The 18790-nt window shown below is 59.1% G+C and overlaps 2 protein-coding genes across 2 annotated transcripts; one reads left to right on the forward strand and one right to left on the reverse strand.

Moving 5' to 3' along the window:
* Positions 1-551: 551 nt before the first annotated feature.
* LOC138101729 (maestro heat-like repeat-containing protein family member 7) lies at positions 552-6665 on the reverse strand. Its single transcript, XM_068999511.1, has 16 exons — positions 6554-6665; positions 6199-6266; positions 5809-6084; positions 5467-5673; positions 5135-5283; positions 4731-4878; positions 4335-4522; positions 4115-4252; positions 3727-3841; positions 3417-3554; positions 3000-3176; positions 2279-2434; positions 2018-2119; positions 1539-1641; positions 1209-1265; positions 552-895 (listed from the first exon to the last, which is right to left on the reverse strand). The coding sequence occupies exons 1-16, from the start codon at positions 6663-6665 to the stop codon at positions 774-776; spliced, it is 2256 nt and encodes a 751-aa protein (XP_068855612.1). The 3' UTR covers positions 552-773.
* Positions 6666-14439: 7774 nt separating this feature from the next.
* Positions 14440-16750, forward strand: LOC138101749 (serine/threonine-protein kinase pim-1-like). The gene is given in 6 exon segments (XM_068999533.1): positions 14440-14457; positions 14460-14636; positions 14977-15027; positions 15231-15597; positions 16212-16388; positions 16644-16750. Coding segments are annotated over 6 exon segments (897 nt in total).
* Positions 16751-18790: the final 2040 nt, after the last annotated feature.

Raw genomic sequence — 18790 nt, forward strand, 5'->3', positions numbered from 1 at the left:
AGTGTTGTGGAACTGGACCTTCAGGACAGGGACCTTTCCAGCCTGAGCTGCCCTCGTTCCTCTGTGTCTCTGCATAAAATATGGCATGGTGTGGATACAAAAATGCTGCTAGCAAGGATTTTCTTGCTATTTTCTAAGCCCGTGAGAGACTTTTCTCTCTCACAGAAGAGGCAGCAGAGTTATGTAAACAACCAAACACCTGCAGCCTTGAAAAGTCTTGTTTATAGTACAGTAGAAAAATATTTTGACAATGGATGCTTTAGGATTTTAGCCAATCACCCCAAGGGGTGGCTGATCCTTTGTCCAATTAGACTATGAAGAAAAAAGTTTATGAAAGAGTTTGTAAAATAATTAAATAAATCAATCTTGCTGCACAATTCCTGCCTGCTGGATCTTCTCTCCTCCTCCCTACGGCTGAGGGACATTGTGATATACCCTAGGGTTGCAGTAATAGCACGGAAGAGAGCGGCAGGAGAGGCCTGTGTGTCCCAGGGCTCAGGTTTTGCGCCGCTTCAGCACCACAGAGATGCAGATCAAGTGAAGAAGCCAAACTGTTTATTAATAGGAGGCGAAGCGAAGGGGATGAGCTGGGAGGAAAAAAGGGGATGGGCAGGGTCTGAGGGCTGGAGGGATGGAGCTGTCAAAAGGGAGGGAGGGCAGGAGCTATGGGAGCTTTCCACAGGCTCAGCTGTGACCAGCATCAGCTGTGCCTGGAGGTCCAGCTGCTCTACTCTGTCTCCAGATGGTCTCATCTTGCAGGATATCTGGAGGTCTTAAAGGGACTCTGGTTCTGAGCCAGCAGATGAACGTAGTTCTGCAGCTCTTTTGTTGAATATTTCCTGAACTACGATGTTTGTCTGGGAAGGGCTGTCATCTCTCCTCAGGGCTTGAAGGGCTGGAAGAGACAGGAACAGAGCCACGGTCAGAGCCTGGATCTGCGGGAATCCAAGCAGACCTTCCTGCCAGGGCCATCTCACCCAGCTCCTGCCATGGCCAGAAGACAGCAGGGGCCAAGGAGATCAGCCCGAAGGTGCTGGCCATGAAGCTCCCCACCGTGTCCCTGAAACCTCTCTGTGCTCTGCCCACTTCACCCCGAGTCCACACATGGAGCAAAGCCCCCACAGCCAGGGCAGGGATTGCAGCTCCCGAGCCAGGCATTGCAGCTCGCCCCCGCCAGCCCCTGCTGACAGCCCGCTGCCCTCACTCACCCTCACTGAGGACCTGGAGCTCTTCCTTCTGCCCCCTCAAGAGCACCCTGGCAGTCCCTGGGAGCACAGAGGCGGTCACGGCCCCGCAGCACAGCTCCCTCGCAGCGGCGCTGCCAGCCCCGTGGCCACTCGCTCTCCTGCCCCGGCAGGGCTCAGCCCGGGCCCGTGCCGCATCCTGACGCCCGAGGGCACGGCTGCGAGAGGGCGGCAGCGGCCCCGAGGGCAGGCGGGGCTGCACGGCCCCGGGCCCGGATCCCGCTGCCGGGGCAGCAGCCGGGGCTGGGGCCGAGCTGCGGCGGGGCGGGGAGGGGCCCCGGGCTCGTGGCTCACCCATGAACCTGGCGGCCGCCTCCCGCAGGGACTCCTGTGGGCTGCCCACGAACGGCAGGGCCTGGAGCAGGAGCTCGGCCGCTCGGCTCCTGTCCACTGCCAGCTGCAGAGAGCGCCAGGAGGGAAGGGTTGGCGCGGGCTCAGCCCTTGGCCGGGCTCTCTGCGCCCAGCCCTGGCCTCCCCTGCCCGCACGGCCCCGAGGCCCGGCCAGCAGCCGCTGGCGCCGGGCTCTGGAGGGGGCCGAGGGCCGGCTGCTGCCCGGGGAGCCGCGGTGCCGCCCCGCGCCACAGCCCAGCGGGGCCGGGGCTCCATCGGCAGCCGGCTCGGGGCCACAGGAGCCTGGAGAAGAGCCCAGGCAAGGGAGCGGCGTGTGGGGCGCAGGCTGGCGCTCCTGGTGCAGCACCGCAGCCAACCCCACACTGGGCACCAGGGGCAGGGGGCTTCTCCAGGCTCAGCTTGGGCTTCCAGGCAGTCCTTACCAGGCACTCGGCAAACTTCAACCTCTGGTCCTTCTTCAGCAGCTGCTCGAGATCTGTCCTCTTCAGGAACTTGGCTGCACAAATCAGCGTTTCGCGAGAAGCCTGGAGAGCAGCAGAGACCCAGAGATGGCACCACGGCCCAGGGCACAGGACTCGTGTCCCTGTGCCAAGGCTGGGAGGAGGCTGCAGCCCGGGAGGCGCCAGGGCTGGAGGCAGCCGAGCCCCCTCGCAGGGATGCAGCAGCATCCCACAAAACCTTACCTTTGCCACACGCCAGTTCTCATCATCCCCATAGATTAAAAGTGGGTAAAGGCTCTGGTTCACAATCGTCTTCAGGGGCTTTTTTCCCTCCTCCACTACCAACTCCATCACCTTGGAGAAGAGGTGAATGGAGAGCAGCTGCACATGGCTGTTGTCCTGGAGGAAAGGAAACCAACTTGATGCCATGATGAGTTTTTTGCCTTTTCTTTCATACCCTGTTTATATACCTTTTTATAGCTTTTTGTATTCTTAGTGTTTTTTAGCCTACATTCTTAGACTTATTTTGTTAAGCTAGGAGACTAAACATCTTAGAAACACCAGACACCAAGGTCCTCTCCAGAACACATTTTGTCAACTAAGATAGGACCATCGAGGGGGAAGGTTCCTTGGGAAGGGGGGCTCAATTGAGCCTCTCACTGGGGAATCTTTGATAGATATGCTAATTAGTAAGATCTATAATGTTATACCCAATCTATCGTGTGTGTGCATTGCGGGGCGCATTTCGGCCCATTCCACGTGGGCGTGGTGCACCTAAGGATCCTTATAATAAATACAGAGGTAAAAGCCCTTTCTCCCTTCTAAGCGTGTTTGACTCTTGATTTTAAGACCAGGAAAAGGCATCAAACTACTCCAGGCCCACCTAGGCAAAAGCCTGAAAATGCAAAAGGCACAGCATTTCTGGGCAGCACCCAGTGCCTATGGCTGGGGCACAGAGCCTTACATTTGCAAAGAGTGGCAGGAGCGCCTCAGCCAGTTTCGGGGCGGTGGTGCTGGATACCAGGATGTCTTTGTTCTCCAGCACATTCATGAACACAGAGAGGGACATCCTGACCACCTCTCCGTCTGCATCATCCAGCAGCTCCACCAGCCGTTGGGACAGGCTGCCCATCCTTCTGGCCTGTGTGGAACACAAGGCTGTGCTGTGAAGCCATGAACGGCTGCACTGCCTACACCACCCTGGCCCTGCAAGCCCACCCTGCTGCCGCAGGGCCCGGAGGCCAAAGGCCTGTCCCGAAGCACTGGGGCAGCTGAGCCGGGAGGCAGCAGAGCTGGGAGCAGCTGCCTCAGCTCCTGAAGCCCAGCCAAGCCCATGTGACTGCTTTCCCCAGCGCAGCTTCAGCCGCTGCCGCCTTCTCACCATCGCGGGATCCTTGCTGAGCACCACGAGGCCTCTGAGTGCCAGGCGACATCTCTGCCTGCACTCGCTCAGCAGGTACCTGGACATCATCTCCAGGACACTGTCACCGCATTCCCTCAAGTCCAGGCACTCGAGGACCTGAAAGGCACAGGGCAGTGACAGGGGAGCCGGCCGGCAGGAGCCCGGAACCGCCCAGGGCTGGGCCCAGGCAGCAGCGCAGGGCGTGGGCACCGTCCCAGGCAGCTGCGGCTACGAGAGGGCAGAGAGGCGGGAGGCAGCTCAGCGAGGAAGCGCTGGCCGTCAGGCTCACCTCCACAAGGAATGCCAGGAAGGGCAGATCCCAGCGTGGCTCCTCCCTGCTGAGCAGCCTGAGCAGGTGGAGTGTGATGCGGGAACACAAAGGCATCAAGACCTGGCGCATCTCTCTGGCAGAGGAAAAAACGCACCAAGACCCTGATGTGAGGGGCAAACATCTCCCAGGACTGACTCACAGAGGTCTGGTCTTTCCCCAGCATCCCTGCAGGGGATGTGGGTGCTCTGGGAGGTGGCTGCTCCTGAGCACCCTTCTCCAGCCTTTTCCAGTGCCCTTGGCCATCCCTCATTGACCAGGCCCTCTGGCCCATGGCCACAAGGACGATGTGGGGCACCTCGGGCACAGGGCACAAGTGCCGGGGGCAGTGGGGAGAAGGGGGTCTCACCTGGCCAGCAGACCCACTGCATAGTGCTGGGTGTCAGCACACAGCAGCGTGTCCCAGCCACGCTTGCGCTCCACAGCCACCACCTCATTGTCACAGCGCAGTTGACAGAGCAGAGCCTTCATGGCCTGCACTGCAAACCTGTGTGCAGAGCAAAGCCCAGGTCACACTGGGAGCACTGGTGCTGGCCACAAGGGCATGGGAAGGACAGGAGGACTGGGACCTGTTGGGGTTGGTGGGAAGGCCGTGTTCCTCCCGGCACGCTCTCCAGAAGTGATCAACTTCCTCTGGCGTCTGCTGTGTGGTGATGACAACATGGGAGAGCAGAGCCACAAAGATGCGGGAGGAGTAAAGGTTCATTGCCTCGTGGCACCGAGGCACCTGGACAATCACCCACAGCGCCAGAGTTGCCTGCAAAAGAAGCAGCCCGAGACAGCGCTCAGTGCCGAGCTGTCCATGTGGCAGGGCCCGAGGGGAGACGCAGGGGGAGTACCAGGACTGATGCCCCCCTGAGCCTGCCCCTAGCCCAGGTTTCACCCAGCGCCTGAGGCAGGGAGAGGATGGAGAGCTGCTGGAGCGGCAGCTTGGGGGTGAACAAAGGCCAGTTCCAGAAACTCACAGCCAGGGCAAGGACAGGTGTGTCGTCCCCATCAGAGGTGGACATGCTGTGCAGAGGCCAGTCCTCCATCACACAGAGCAGTGTTGGCAGCACCTTCTCCAGTGTGCTGGCTGACAAGCCTATGAGTCTCCACATCATTGTGGCAGCTCTGTGGGATCGGAGCTCTGAGTCAGGGGCGTCTCAGTCACAGTACCATGCCCTATGCAGCTGTGGGGGCCCAGGTGACAGAGCCCCAGTGCCCTGAGGGGCAGGGAGGGAGCATGGCAGCAGGCTCAGGAAACAGAGGGGCCCGAGGGTCCTGGAGCTCTCCGCCTGTCTGGCAGACCCCATAGGACAGGCGGCACAGGGCAATGGGCCCTAAGGGCTGGTGAGCCCTGAGCTCTCAAGGCAGCTGGGCCCCGTACCTGTCGCACGATGGGGCACAGCGCAGGAGGGTCAGCACCACATCAGCGGGGTGCTCTTCAGCCAGCCTCAGAAGGTTAATGGGCAGCCTGGCATCCACAGTGACATGGAACCCGAGTCTCTGGTGAATGTTCCTCACCATGGCTGGCACCTGGAGGAGGCATGGGGAAGACTCGGAGCACTGTCCAAGGGAGCAACTTCCCCAGCCGCCCCCAAGAAATGCTTCCCTTCTCGACTCACTGCTCTGGTCTCAAAAGCTGAGGGGGCCCAGAAGCCGTGGCTTGAGGGGGCACACGATCCTTGGAGTGTCCAGCCCTGGCCCCAGGCTGCTTACCTGCTGCTGAGGAGAAACAGCACTCTCTTCAAAAAAATCCAGTTCGGGAGCATGAATCCCAGTGGGAGTGGGCGTGGTGTCAGGATTTGCGATGCCCTGAGTCTCTCTGGTGTCGGTGTTTGTGATGGCCATGTCCTCAGTCCCTGCCACGTCCTCAGTCCCTGCCATGTCCTTTGTCACTGCCATATCCTCAGTCCCTCCCATGTCCTCAGTCCCTGCCATGTCCTTTGTCACTGCCATATCCTCAGTCCCTCCCATGTCCTCAGTCCCTGCCATGTCCTTTGTCACTGCCATATCCTCAGTCCCTGCCATATCCTCAGTCACTGCCATGTCCTCAGTCACTGCCATATCCTCAGTCCCTCCCATGTCCTCAGTCCCTGCCGTGTCCTTTGTCACTGCCATATCCTCAGTCCCTCCCATGTCCTCAGTCCCTGCCATGAGAGTCTTCGCCGTGTGATCATTCATGGGACTGTCAGAGTCTTCTGAGCACTCAGGTGAATCTGTGCTGACACCAGGCTCTGCCTGGAGCTCGGTCAGCCCAGAGTCAGGCTCAGCTGTGCCCTCAGTTGCTGTGGTGCTGGTCTTTCCACGCCGAATGCGGATGAACTTCCGGAACATCTGCAGGAGAACAGAGGACAGGGAAGAGAGGGATGTTCCAAGGGGTGCTCCAGGCGCGGTGCTCGGCTGAGCAGCGACAGCAGGCCCAGCCCAGGTGGGGATGGCTGCAGGTACCTGCACTGTTCTTCTCCGGAAGTGGCCGTGGGCACGGTCCTGCTCTTGTGTCCGGTCCAGGGCTGCATCTGGCAAAGAGGGAGCGCAGCCAGAGCTGAGGGGCTGCGGGAGAGGCCGGAGAACGCAGCCCAGCCCTGCGCTCCCCAGGCAGGGACAGCCCTGGGATGCCCAGGGGATGGAGCACGGCTGCTGCGGGGGGTCTGGCCTGGCCCCTCTTCCGTCCTATCCATGGGCCTGTTCTCCAGGGATGGGATGGGATGGGATGGGATGGGATGGGATGGGATGGGATGGGATGGGATGGGAGGCACCAAGCTGGCTGCTGCCATCAGCCCTGTGGCCCAGCTCTGTCACTCACCATCCTGCTGTGGCTGGAACTGCTCCAGCTCTTCGGGCTGTTGTGCTGGGGCAGCTGCAGGGCCTTTTTTCCCCCTGAACACTTTGAACAGGCCACGGAATCTGCCCGCCATGCCACAGTCTGGCCTCGAGGGCACCTTCAAGAGAGATGCCTGGGGAAAGCTCTGAGTGAACAAGTCCTGCACTTGTGCCTTGAAGGCACCAGCAGCAGAGAAGCCTCAGGAAGGCTACAGGACAGCAAGTCCTGCACTCTGGTCTCAGAGGGCTCTTGCCACAAGGACAGGAGACTCCTCGTCAAGGATTGTGGTCAGCAAAGCCAACGGTCTGGCCTTGAGGGCACCGGCCACAGGGATGGGAGATGCCTCGGAAAAGCTCCGGGGCACCAAGTCCCACGGTCTGCCCTCGAGGTCACCTGCAAAAGAGAAGCCTCGAGAAGGCCACAGGTCACCAAGTCCTGTGGTCTGGCCTCGAGGTCACCTGCAGGAATAACGCCTCGGAAAAGCTCCGGGTCAGCGAGGAACGAGTGCGCTGTGTGGGGGCTCCTCACGGCACCGCTCTGTCCCGTCCTGTCCCGTCGCGTGCTCCGAGCACTGTGGCGTGGCCGCTTCGCCGCCAGCCCCAATGTCAGCACGTGTCACAAAGGGCCCTGGGACATCCTGTCCCGTTCCATCCCACGGTGACCGTGCTGCGCCGCGTCACAAAGGGCCCTTGCACACACCCCACCTGCCCTGGGGCCGCCCCCAGCCCACCCCAAGTGGCCCAGGTTGGAAGGAATGCCTTGCCCCAAGTGTCTAAGGCAGCCCAACAGGAACTTTAGCATCGGCTCCAGCCATAAGCAAACGCTCCCCTGCTCTGCGGGCTCAGGGCAGCACCAGGAGCCCCCACGGCTGCCGCCGCAGCCGCCGCGGGAAGGGCTCGGGGTCTTCCACAGAAGCTGGCACGGCCTCCTTGGGACACGTCCCGGCCGGTGGCCATCCTAAAGCCGGGGCTGTGACACAGACAAGGAACGTGTGGGCCAGGGTGCGAATGCTGCTCTGACCCCTGGGGCCCGGGGAGCGCTGAAATCAGCAGGGGTGGCAGAGTCCCCTCCGAAGCAGACCTGCCGCCCCCGAGCCCTGGCAGCGCTGGTGCCCATCTCCTGCCCCAGAGACCTGTGCCCCCGGGGGCTTCTCTGCCAGAGGGCAGCCAAAGCCAAGGTGCATTGGGGTCTGTGCTCCTTCCTACAGGGGGCTGTTGGCAGGAGCACCTGGAGTGACTGGGGGCAGCACTTGGTATCCGACAGGAGATGTTGCTCCTTCCTGGAGTGAATTTTTTCATGGAAGGGATTAGCAGTAGCACCAGAACAGCATCAGCTGCTGAGTTTCACAGGGCAAAGAGATTCTACAGAGACACTGTGACATTTCCTTGTGCTTTTCTGTCTTTCTTGCGTTCTGGAAATGAAAGAATTGTCCCAGCCTCTGATATTCAACATTCCTGTTGCTGTGTGTCTGGCTGTGGCAGCTCACGTCCAAACACAACTGCGTCCCTGCTGAGCAGGGCAATGGACGGCCACAAACAGGGAGGTTCCCCAGGGAACATCAAGGGAGACACCTGGGGAAGTGCAGAGGATAGGGATAGCTGTGGGAGGAGAAGCTGTTCTGTGTCTCTGATGATGGTGCCAGCACCCTGAAGGAGCAGCCAAGACAGGCGCTGGAAGCACACAGGTCCCACCCTTTTCTGCTGTCACATGGACTCGGGACACACAGGTCCAGCAGTCGTGATGCAGGAACAATGGAGGGCCATGCACTGGTAGGGAATGGCCTCCAGCAAGAGCAAAGCAGGATCCTCTGGCAGCAAAGCCTGAGCTTGTGAACCGGGCCATCTCCTCTGCACACAGCAAAGTGCTTCCCTCCGCCCCCGAACGTCTGCCAGCACTCCCTGCTTTTCTTTAGTGCCAGCTGCATCTTCCTTTGTTCCAAACAAGTCCAGGATTTCATTTGGAAGCTCATGTACGTGTCTTTAAGGGGCCTGCATGCAGGAGAGGGATGGCACCTGCAGTGCAGGGCTTGTGTCCCATCAGAGTCTCTCTCTCACGATGGCACCAATGCCGCTGCCTTGGGACGCCTGACTGTGGAAGGCGAGTCTGCCCTCAAGCACGGCCACTGGTCAGTCAGGGGCACAGGCTGCAGCTGAAGCTGCCAAGCGTCGCTGTGAGGCTGGCAAGGCAAGAGGAAGCCATTGTGGCCAATTCTGCTGGAGCCTTTTGCCAAGCCACGTGCAGCTGTGCCCACAGTATGGCCCCGTTTGGCGTCCCGGCTGGTGCGGATGCCTTGTTGGGCTGGTGCCGGCACTGGGGCTCCTGCTGTTCCTGTGCACGCTCTGGTGCTGTTTCTGTGGCGTCCAGAGCTGTTTCGGCAGCAGCGACTCGGCAGCCCTGCTCGAGGAGACATCGCCGCCCTCCCCATGGTGGCAGCAGCTGTGCGGGCCCAGAGCTCTGTGCCAGGGGGGCCTCGGTCACAGCCCCGTGGCCTGGGCAGCCGCGGGGGCCCGGGCTGGCCGCCAGCCCTGCCTCTGCCCACCGCCCCTTCTTGGCAGCAGCCAGGGGCCGTGCCCCAGCAGGGCCCCCCCGCCCTCCTTGTCCCCAGCCAGCCCAGCCTCGGCACCTCAGGGTGCTCCCCACCCTCCTGCTGAGGCCCGGCCTTGAGGGCTTCTGCCGCAGGCCTGGGAGATGCTTCGGGGAAGCGCCAGAGCAGCCGGGCGGCAGGAACGAGGCGGCTGCCTGGAGGCTGCTTATGGCCTCTGACAGCCACTTCCTCGGGCCTTCCCACCACCCCAGCCCCTCAGGGGCCTCCTGTTGTTCTGCCAAGGGGCAGAGGCGATTTAAAGGACACAGACAGCACTGGAAAGAATGCTCTTATTTTACTGTGAAATTAAGGAACCTCAAATGTAAAACGATACATTCAGTAAAACTAGGGGCTTGGATTTAGCAACAAGCAAAAATAAGCAAGGTAATGCACCTAATTATTACTATCCAAGAGAAAGGAGAGTGATTTAGAAAGATGCATCACCAACTGCCTAAATACCTTACCATCATCCAGATCTGCAGTCGTTGGGGAGCCCCGTTTCGCAGCAAGGATCTGGAGAACCCTTCCCGTCAATTGGGAGAATCCTATGGGTGCATCTACCTGTATGTGAGGCCTCCAAATTTGCCCCTAACATGGCTCCAGCTTTTATAGGCCCAAATCAGGAAGTCCAAGTAACTTGATTGAGTTTTTAGTCCGGAAACACCTGGGTCTGATGGCACACTTTGCAACCAGCAGGGGCCACAGCTTGGCCAGTGCCCAGGCCTTGCCTGGGAGGGTTTCCCCTCAAACACCCTGCAAACAAACCTTTATTCATGTCAGCTGGGGAAAGTTTCCTATATTATCCATTTCTTGCAGATAACTGTACACGGTTATGGGAAAGTTTCTAAAGCAGCCCATTTGGCGTTAAATGGCTAGCAGAAGCATCTTTGTCATCTGTTTTTAGCTAAATAATACTGAGGGTGTTAGTCACAGATTGGCCAGGGTTCATCTTGTAGGTCAGCTCCGGCTGAGGCCTGCTGCTCAGGCCTCAGCACATCAGTCGCTCCTCTGACTTACAGGATGAATCACGGCTGTCAGACGGCCTCTGCAGTTGTTGCACATAGGGTTGGTTGATCTTGAGGTGTAGCTGCGAGCTGCCTTCCCTGTACTCTGTGCTGGATGAGTGGTACAATACAAGGAATGAAACAAGGAATAAACAAGAAGGTAGCAGCTGCACAAAGGGAAAGGAGAAAGGGCCCCTTTGAGCCACAGACTCCCTGGCAGCCACAAGAATATATCTGGTTCCCAACATTCCCATGTCTGGGTTGGTACATGGGCTAATTTTCTCATCTCCCGAGTTGTCTGTTTTCCTACTTTTCCATTGTCATCAATTTGTAAGCGACAGTTGGATTCATTTTCTTTCCTGCAAACTCCTCCTTCTTCTGCCGGTAGTCTAAAACCCCGCGATGCTGGAAAATCGCATTCCGCGTTTGCGTGGATTGGTCGGCCATAAGGTCAGGGGCGGCAGCCCTCTGGTTAGTTATTATCTCTGAGACAGCTTGCAGTCTTCTTATCCAATTCAGATGATAGGCAGGTTCTCTGGCCCCTGGCACCAATTGGCGAGGGCTCCATGGAGCCGGTCCATAATGTTGTAGAACTCTCTCAGGTGGCCGTTCATCATGTCCCCATCTTTGGGAGCTTCCCTTACTTAGGGAGGTGTCAAGAGACCATGTTTCTCTGACCAAATCATGATATACTTTGACTCTGAGCGCCATCCCCTGACTTTGTGTCCATGTCCCTGATGGGCCTATTGTTAAGGATGTGCAGTGCATCAGTGAGATGGGTTCTCCACCAGGACAGGTGTCCATCTCCCAGGTTTCTCCACTGCTCTTTCAATAGCCCATTCATTTGCTCAGATAATCCCACAGCTTGGGGATAATATGGTGTGTGAAAACCCCACTGAATGTTTTTCTGCTCAGCGTACTGCTGAATGAATTTGTTCTGGAAATGAGACCCATTATCTGTTTGACTCGGTAATGGCATTCCGTAATACAGAATTATTGTGCCTATAGTACAGATGGTGCTATGCTGAGTGGCCTTCTCACAAGGATGGGCAATCAAATACCCAGGATATGTGTCTATGGCAGATATATTTACACCCTCGGTCCTGGGGTAAAGGTCCAATGTAATCCATTTGCCAAGTTGGTCCGGGCAATTTTCCTCTCCCCAGCTGTCCTTTTACAATGTTTGGCACCGGGCATTTGTACATATGTTGGCACACGGGGCAGTGAGCAATTCTAGTTCTACTCATATCGAGTGACATGGCAATGCCACGCTCTTGAGCCCACCTGTAAGGGGCTTTTTGTCCAAGGTGCACACATTTTTGGTGTGCACATTTTGCCAGGCCTTCGTGACCCGCCTTTGGAGGGAACTCCGGTCTTGCTTGGAAATCTTTGCCCGGTTGCCTGCAACAGAGTTATAAAGTAGCTCTAAAGTGTCTGTGTTACTATGGGCATCAACATGAATCACAGTCACATCAGTTCTTTGTACCATTTCCCAAAGGTCACTCCACAGTTCCTTTCCCCAGACCTCTTTGGAGTAGATTTTCCAGGCTCTGCCTACCCATGTCGGTAGCCACGGAGCGAACCCATTTAGCTACCGACCAAGAAGCAGTATAGGAAAGGCATTCTCCTAGATCTTCTTGTTTTAAAGCCATATCAATTGCATAGAATTCAGCATACTGACTGCTTTTCCCTTCTCTGGTCATTTCTAAAAACTTTTCTGAATGAGGATGGTCAGCTACTGCTTTCCAAAACCTTTTCCCTCCTATATATTCAGCTGACCCATCCGTAAACCAAGCATGTTCTTTTTCCTGTGGCATTAGTTGATCTGAAGGCTTTTCCCACTTCCCTGGAGATTCCCTCTCAGCTGTGAAGTTGGCACTCACCTCTTGGTCCCTCCCGGGGGCAGCTGCTACTGGCTCATGAAGAGTGGCTATCCGCCCCATTCCCACCTTGGCCCTATCCCGAATATACCACTTCCACTTTACAGTACCACACTCCGGAGCGTGCCCAATCCAATGGGCTTTTGGGGACCTTCTGACCCACTGCACTGTAGGAATTTCCGGATGAAGAGCCACTTCATACCCTATGGTAAGTTGTTCTGTTTCCATCAGTGCCCAATAACCTGCCAATAACTGTTTCTCAAAAGGTGTGTAGTTGTTTCCTGCTTCTGGCAACTTCCTCCCCCAAAACCCCGGGGGAACCTTTTTCTTTCCCTGTTTCTGCCAGAGGCTCCCATCAGCATGTGACCCATTTACAGGTACATTTAACTCAACTTCTCCCTTTTGCATAGGCCATAGATCTAAAGGCCTTTTTGGCTAATAGCCTCTTTGGCTAATTCAAAGGCAGCCTGCTGCTCACTCCCCCATTCCAATTCCCTATTTCCCCTGGTTACTTTATGCAGAGGGGTTGAGATTTGTCTCAGATGCAGAATATGTTGTCTCCAAAAGACGAATAATCCAATAAATCTTGGTGCCTCCTTTTTATTTTGTGGCACGGCAAACTCTAACATTTTCTGCTGGGCTTTGGGGAAGATTTCCTGATGCTCACATTGCCACTGAATTCCCAAAAATTTCACTTGAATTTTGGTAGGGTTAATTTCCCAGTCTTTCTGTTTCCTATGATCCACAACTAATTCAAGGACTTGTTGCACTTCCTCCTCATTGCTGCCCTGGCCCAAGATGTCATCTCTATAATGAATGAGTTGCGTATGAGGAGTCAGTTTGATTTCATCCAAGTGCTCACCGCTGTTCGATGACAAATTGTTGGGCCGTGCACACATGCCTGGGGCAATGTGCTGAGTGCGTAGTGTCGTCCCTGCCACCTAAAGGCAAAGTGACACCCCTGGCTTGCAGTCCCTAACAATTGCTGGTTCCACCTCCTGGTTTCTTAGGTTACAACAGCCACAATGAAAACCTCACCGATGGCACAAGTGCCCAGCCCACAGGGAAAAGAAAGGACAACTTGTAAAGTTGTCCCAGCATTTGTCCTGCTTTGCTGCAGCAGTCGTGCTGCACTCACAGTGTGGGAAGCCAAGAGAAGCTGCAGTTGGGGGCACATCTTGTGACAGGAGCTGCACCTCGTTCCCCAGGAAAGGTTCTTGAAAAGAGCAGACAGGACTGTGGAGAAGATTCCCAGAAAACTGAAACAGCTTTCCAGAAGTGAAATGAAAATGGAAAGAAACAATCCAAGGTGTTTCCCTCTCTATTTCTGTGCTCCCCTTTTCCATGTTGCACTGCTTCTCCATGCCATGAATTCCAAATGGATCTCACCTCTAAGATCTGTGCCTTAGCGAGTTTTAGACACTCTGAAATACCGTGAGCTGCACACAGTTTGCCTTCCCCTGTTTTTATTGGAAAGCAATGCTGGAGACAAAAGTGCAGAGCTTGGGTGGGGCACGAATTCTACAGGCAGGGAATGTGGCCCGGCAGTGTCTGACCCTCAGCAGGGCCAAGGCACAGCAGCAGCCGAGGGGATTCCTCTGCCACCGTGCAGGAGCCAGGACTCTGGATCCGGGCTGGACACGGCAAAGTTGCCGTGTTTGCACAGACTCAGGGGCTGCCCCCGGGGCGAGCGGGGCTCGGCCGTGGGGAGCGTGGGGCGAGCGCGGAACGGACACGCGGACACTCGGACACGCGGACACGCGGACACGCGGGCACTCGGACACTCGGACACGCGGACATTCGGACATGCGGACAAACGGCCCCGGCGCTTCAGTTGCAGCGGCAGCAGCGATCACAAGCGACTCTACAGACTCTCTCCTCTTCGTGCTCTTGCTCCTCCTCTCCCTCTCCCTGTGTTCCGCACCTTCCCCCCGCCTCCCCTTCCCGGTGTCCCCCTCGTCTCTCGGTGTCCCCTTCCCGGTGTCCCCCTCCTCTCCCGGTCTCTCCCCCTCCCCCTGCCGGGCCGGGCCATGCCCCAGGCCCGCCCCCGGCCCCGGGCGGGGCCGCCCCCTCCCCGGCCCCGGGCGTCCCGCCGCGGTCTCGCCTCCGCCCGGCTCTCGCCGTCCTGGCTGTGGCGCTGCCGGGCGGGCATCGGTGCCCGGGGCTGGGGCGGCATCGCCACCCTTTGGCTCCGCCTGTGCCGAGCCCGGTCCCGGCCCCGACGCGGGCTCCGGCTCCGGCCCCGGCTCCGGCCTCGGCTCCGGGCCCGGCTCCTCCCGGGGCCCGCGGAGGACACCCGGGGCGCGGCCGCTCCCGCCGCCTCCGCTGCGGCTTCCCCGGCCCGAGCTCCGCCGCTCGGCAGCGCGGCCGCCGGCCCCGAGCCGCCGGTGTCCCGTTCGGATGGGGATGCCCGGGCCGGGGCGGTCGGGGGGCGGTCGGGGGCCGTGTCTGGCCCCGGGCCGAGCGCTGACGGCCGCGTGTCGCCCGCAGGGAAGGCGCAGGAGGCCCTGCAGGAGCGGTACCGGCTGGGTTCGCTGCTGGGCAGCGGCGGCTTCGGCAGCGTCTTCTCGGGCACGCGGCTCGCGGACGGCGCCCTGGTGAGTGGCGGGGCCGGCGGGGAGGAGGAGGAGGAGGAGGAGGAGGAGGAGGAGGAGGAGGAGGAGAAGGAGAAGGAGAAGGAGAAGGAGAAGGAGAAGGAGAAGGAGAAGGAGAAGGAGAAGGAGAAGGAGAAGGAGGATGCAGGAGGAGGATGCAGGAGGAGGGTGCAGGAGGAGGAGGAGGAGGAGGAGGAGGGCGGAGGAGGCGGCGGAGGAGGAGGAGGAGGAGGAGGAGGGTGCAGGAGGAGGGCGGAGGGCGGAGGAGGAGGAGGAGGGGGAGGAGGCCGGGGCGCGGCGGGGCGGGCGGCGAGCTCAGCCCGCTGCTGCCCCTTGCTCGCAGGTGGCCATCAAATGCGTGCCGCGGGACCGCGTCCGGCACTGGGGCGAGCTGGTGAGTGAGCGGGGCCAGCGGCAGAGGCGGGGCGTGCCGGGCGGCGAGGAGCCGGGGCCCGGCGGGGTGGGAGCCGCCGGGAGCCCCGGAGGGAGAGCGGGCGGGGGGTGAGCGGGGGGCGCAGAGCGTCCCGGGCTGGGTGAGGGGTCCCAGAGCCCTGGCACGGCCTCAGCCCCACCGACGGCACCGTGCTCCTCCCGCAGCCCGACGGCGCCCGTGCGCCCCTGGAGATCGTGCTGCTGGACAAGGTGTCCACTGGGTTCCGTGGTGTCATCCAGCTCCTGGAGTGGGTTGAGCTGCCCAGCAGCTTCTTGCTGGTGCTGGAGCGTCCGGAGCGGTGCCAGGACCTGTCGGGTTTGCTGGCGCAGCGGAGGTTCCTGCCCGAGGAGGAGGCGCGGGGGCTGTTCGGCCAGGTGCTGGAGGCCGTGCGGCACTGCACCAGCTGCGGGGTCCTGCACCGGGACATCAAGCCCGAGAACATCCTGCTCGACCTGGCCACCGGGCAGCTGAAACTGATCGACTTTGGCTGCGGCGCCTTCCTCCAGGACACAGCCTACACTCAGTTTGCAGGTGAGCCCTCCCAGGGGATGCTCCTGGGCATCTCATGGCCCAGCCTGGGTGTGGCACCGGGGCTTCCCCTCATTGCTGCCAGGATGGGATTAATTCTTGAGCCAAGTTGCTTTTGGGTGGGGCTGGGAGGGGGCAGTTCCCGGCGCTGCCGGCAGCCTTCAGCACCCACTCTGCCCTGGGCTGGGGCTGGAGCGGGGGCAGCCAGCCCAACAAAATCCCCTGTGGGGGTAGCAGAGAGGGGGGTCAGACCCCGTGCACCGGCCGGTTTGGTGTGCAGGCGAGGAAGGGCCTGGACTGCTCCGCTGCCCTGGTTTGCCTTGGCTTATTGCTGTATTTTGGGGCACTGCAGGCAGGGAGGAGAGTGGGTTTTCCCCACCACTGGGTGGGTTTTTCATTTGCATGTCATGGTTGGGCCTCCCCAGGGCTTCTGCTGCCCTTTCCCAACACCAGTGGCCTCTTTTCCAACACCAGTTTGTACACAAGTCACAGGTGCAGGCGAGAGGGCAGCGGGTCACCCCGTGTGCCACTGGTGCAGCCCCTGCATGCCCAGGGATGCTGGGGCGAGGCTCTGGGAGCAGCAGCATCCCCTGATGGACTCGGTCTGTGTTCCACAGGAACCCTGTTGTACAGCCCACCCGAGTGGATCCACCACCAACGCTACCACGGCGAGGCAGCGACGATCTGGTCCCTGGGCATCCTGCTGTACCAGCTGGTGGTGGGGAAGCACCCGTTAAAGAGGGGCCAGGAGATCATCTGGGGGCGGATCCTGTTCCCACGACGGCTCTCTCCAGGTGGATCCTCATCTCTGTGGCACGGGGGGAATAGCAGGGCTGGGAGCCAGCAGCGGGCTCAGGAGCATCCCGCTCTGGCAGCTCTGAGGAGGTGGCACATGTCCTGCTGTCCTGCTGCCCTCCAAAGCACAGAATGCATGGGCAAGTTTAGGCCCAGCTCTGGGCACAGCCAGCATGGCCTGGGCACGGGAACGGGGGGCAAAGCAGGCGGGATCCTTCTACAGCTGACTGGTGGTTTCTGGTTTCTGTGCCCAGAGTGCCAGGATATTCTTAAGAGATGCTTGTCCATGCAGCCCTTGGACAGGCCATCCTTGGAAGAGCTCTTCAGTGCCCCTTGGCTGCAGGGTGTTCGTGTGCCCTAGAGGATGGCAGAGAGCCACGGGCACAGTGTGATCCAGGGGCCTGGCAGGTAACAGCCCCACACATCTCTTGGCAATCAGTGGCAAAGCAAAGCAGACGATTTTGTCCTGCCTGTAGCTCTGAGCAGGGAGCATCAGAAGGGAACATGCAGCTCTTGGGCTGCAGCTGAGCTGGAGGCCTGCTCTGGCAAGCACTGGTGGCCACCATCCCCCCTGGTTTTGCTTGCCTGGTTCACTGATGGCTGGGGCCCTGGGCAGAACCCTGAGAGCCTGGTGTGGCCCCAGGGAAGGAGAAGGAGCCCCTGGAGAAGCTGTAGCAGGTGGGGCTGCTGCTGCTGGAGCCACCAAGGATGAGCTCAAGGCCGACAACCTCTTCCTGGAGCTGGCCAGCGGCAGCTGAAGATGATGGCCTTTGATTCTGGCACCTTCTCCAAAGACACGCTCCACGGCCAGTGTGCAGGTGAGTCCAGAGCCAGGGGGATGCTGCCAGAGCTGGGCATGGCACGGCCTGGCCGGGCACCAAAGGTTCCCCCTTTGCTGGGGCGGCTGCAGGGAATTCTTCAGTGGCTGCCAAGCTGCTTTTGGGCTCTGGGCAGCTGCTGAGGAGGTGGCTGTGCCATGGCTGGCTGCAGGCTGGGCACATGTCCTGCCCTCCTGCTCTGCTCCCAAAGGCAGCAATGCTGGGCAGCTTTGGGCCCAGCTCTGAGCACGGCCAGCACGGCCTGGGCACTGCGGGCGGCTGGGACAAGGGGACAGGAGGCTTCAGCTGACGGGCGGGTTCTGCTTTCTCTCCTTGCAGCCGGGCTCTGCCGATGCTGAGGCTGCTCCGGGCTCTGCCAGGGCTCTGCTGGGGCTCAGCCCCGGGCACGGCTGGGCCCGCTCTCCCCTCACAGGGCTCTGACAGCTTTGCATCAGACGAGCCCCTTGCGAGCACAGCGACGGAGCTTTCTGCTTTTGCAGGTGAGTGAGACTCTGGTGCAGGCCAAGAGATTGCAGTCAGGGACACACATCCCACTGGCAGGAACCCAAACTCCACAGTCCCAGCTGAACACCTGGATCTGCACAGGGTGTTCTGTCTGTCCCACTCTTCCTTCCTTTTGGGCTGGAATTGTGCCATTGCACTTTCTTCCTCCTCTGGAAGTGCCACGAGTGGGCCCAACCTGGCGAGTGGGCCGTGTTCCTGAGGCAGTGCAGCCTGGAGCTGATGGATGAAGAATTGCCCTTCTCCAGTGCCAAACCAGAGCAAAAAGCCCTAAGTGGGACTTGGTGTCTTTTAGAACCCCTGACAATTTCCAAGGGAATGTGCAGCTCATTGGCAGGGTGAGAAGGAAGGGCATCTTGTCAGTGAGTTGGGGTGGGACAGAGTTTAGATTGCCAGTCCTGCTCGGAGCTGGCAGGGCACAATCAATTTCCTATTGCTTCAACCACAATTTAAAATAACAATGTTGGAAACAAAGCCCAAAATCTTTAAAAAAGGGCTGCTGAGGTCAGTAAGATGGATCAATGCCATCAGCATATTTACAAATACCTGAGTTGTCTTTTGAAAAGATCAGTTACCTCTTAATCCAGAGTTACAAAAGACTTTTCACTCCACATTTGGGTTTTGGTTTTATGTTTCATAATATTTTCTGGGTTTTTTCTTTTGTTTTTTCTATTAATTAAACAGAAAACATGTCCTAAATGATGGAGCAGCACTGCTGAACACGGGGACACGCAGAGGGACCAGAAGCAGCTGCCTTTGTCCCCCTGCAGCTCCAAGGCCCAATCTCAGAGCAGACAGGGCTGGCAGAGACTGGCAGGCTCCCTGTTTGCTGTGCTGCCCCACTTGTGAGCGGCCCAGCTTTGCGTGAGGCACAGGGAGAACAAGGGGCAGCTCCCTGCCAGCCCCGCAGCCCAGGCACCCCTCGGGCCCCGGGGCTTGGGGCACTGTCAGCACCCGCTGCTCCAGCGCCCGCTCCTGCTGGCACTGACAGCAACACCCAAACTGTGGCTGATCCCGAGGGAGCAGCAGCAGGGCCTGGATCTGATCCCTGACTCTGGGGC

Source organism: Aphelocoma coerulescens, unplaced genomic scaffold, assembly GCF_041296385.1.
Source record: "Aphelocoma coerulescens isolate FSJ_1873_10779 unplaced genomic scaffold, UR_Acoe_1.0 HiC_scaffold_46, whole genome shotgun sequence".
NCBI lineage: Eukaryota > Metazoa > Chordata > Aves > Passeriformes > Corvidae > Aphelocoma > Aphelocoma coerulescens.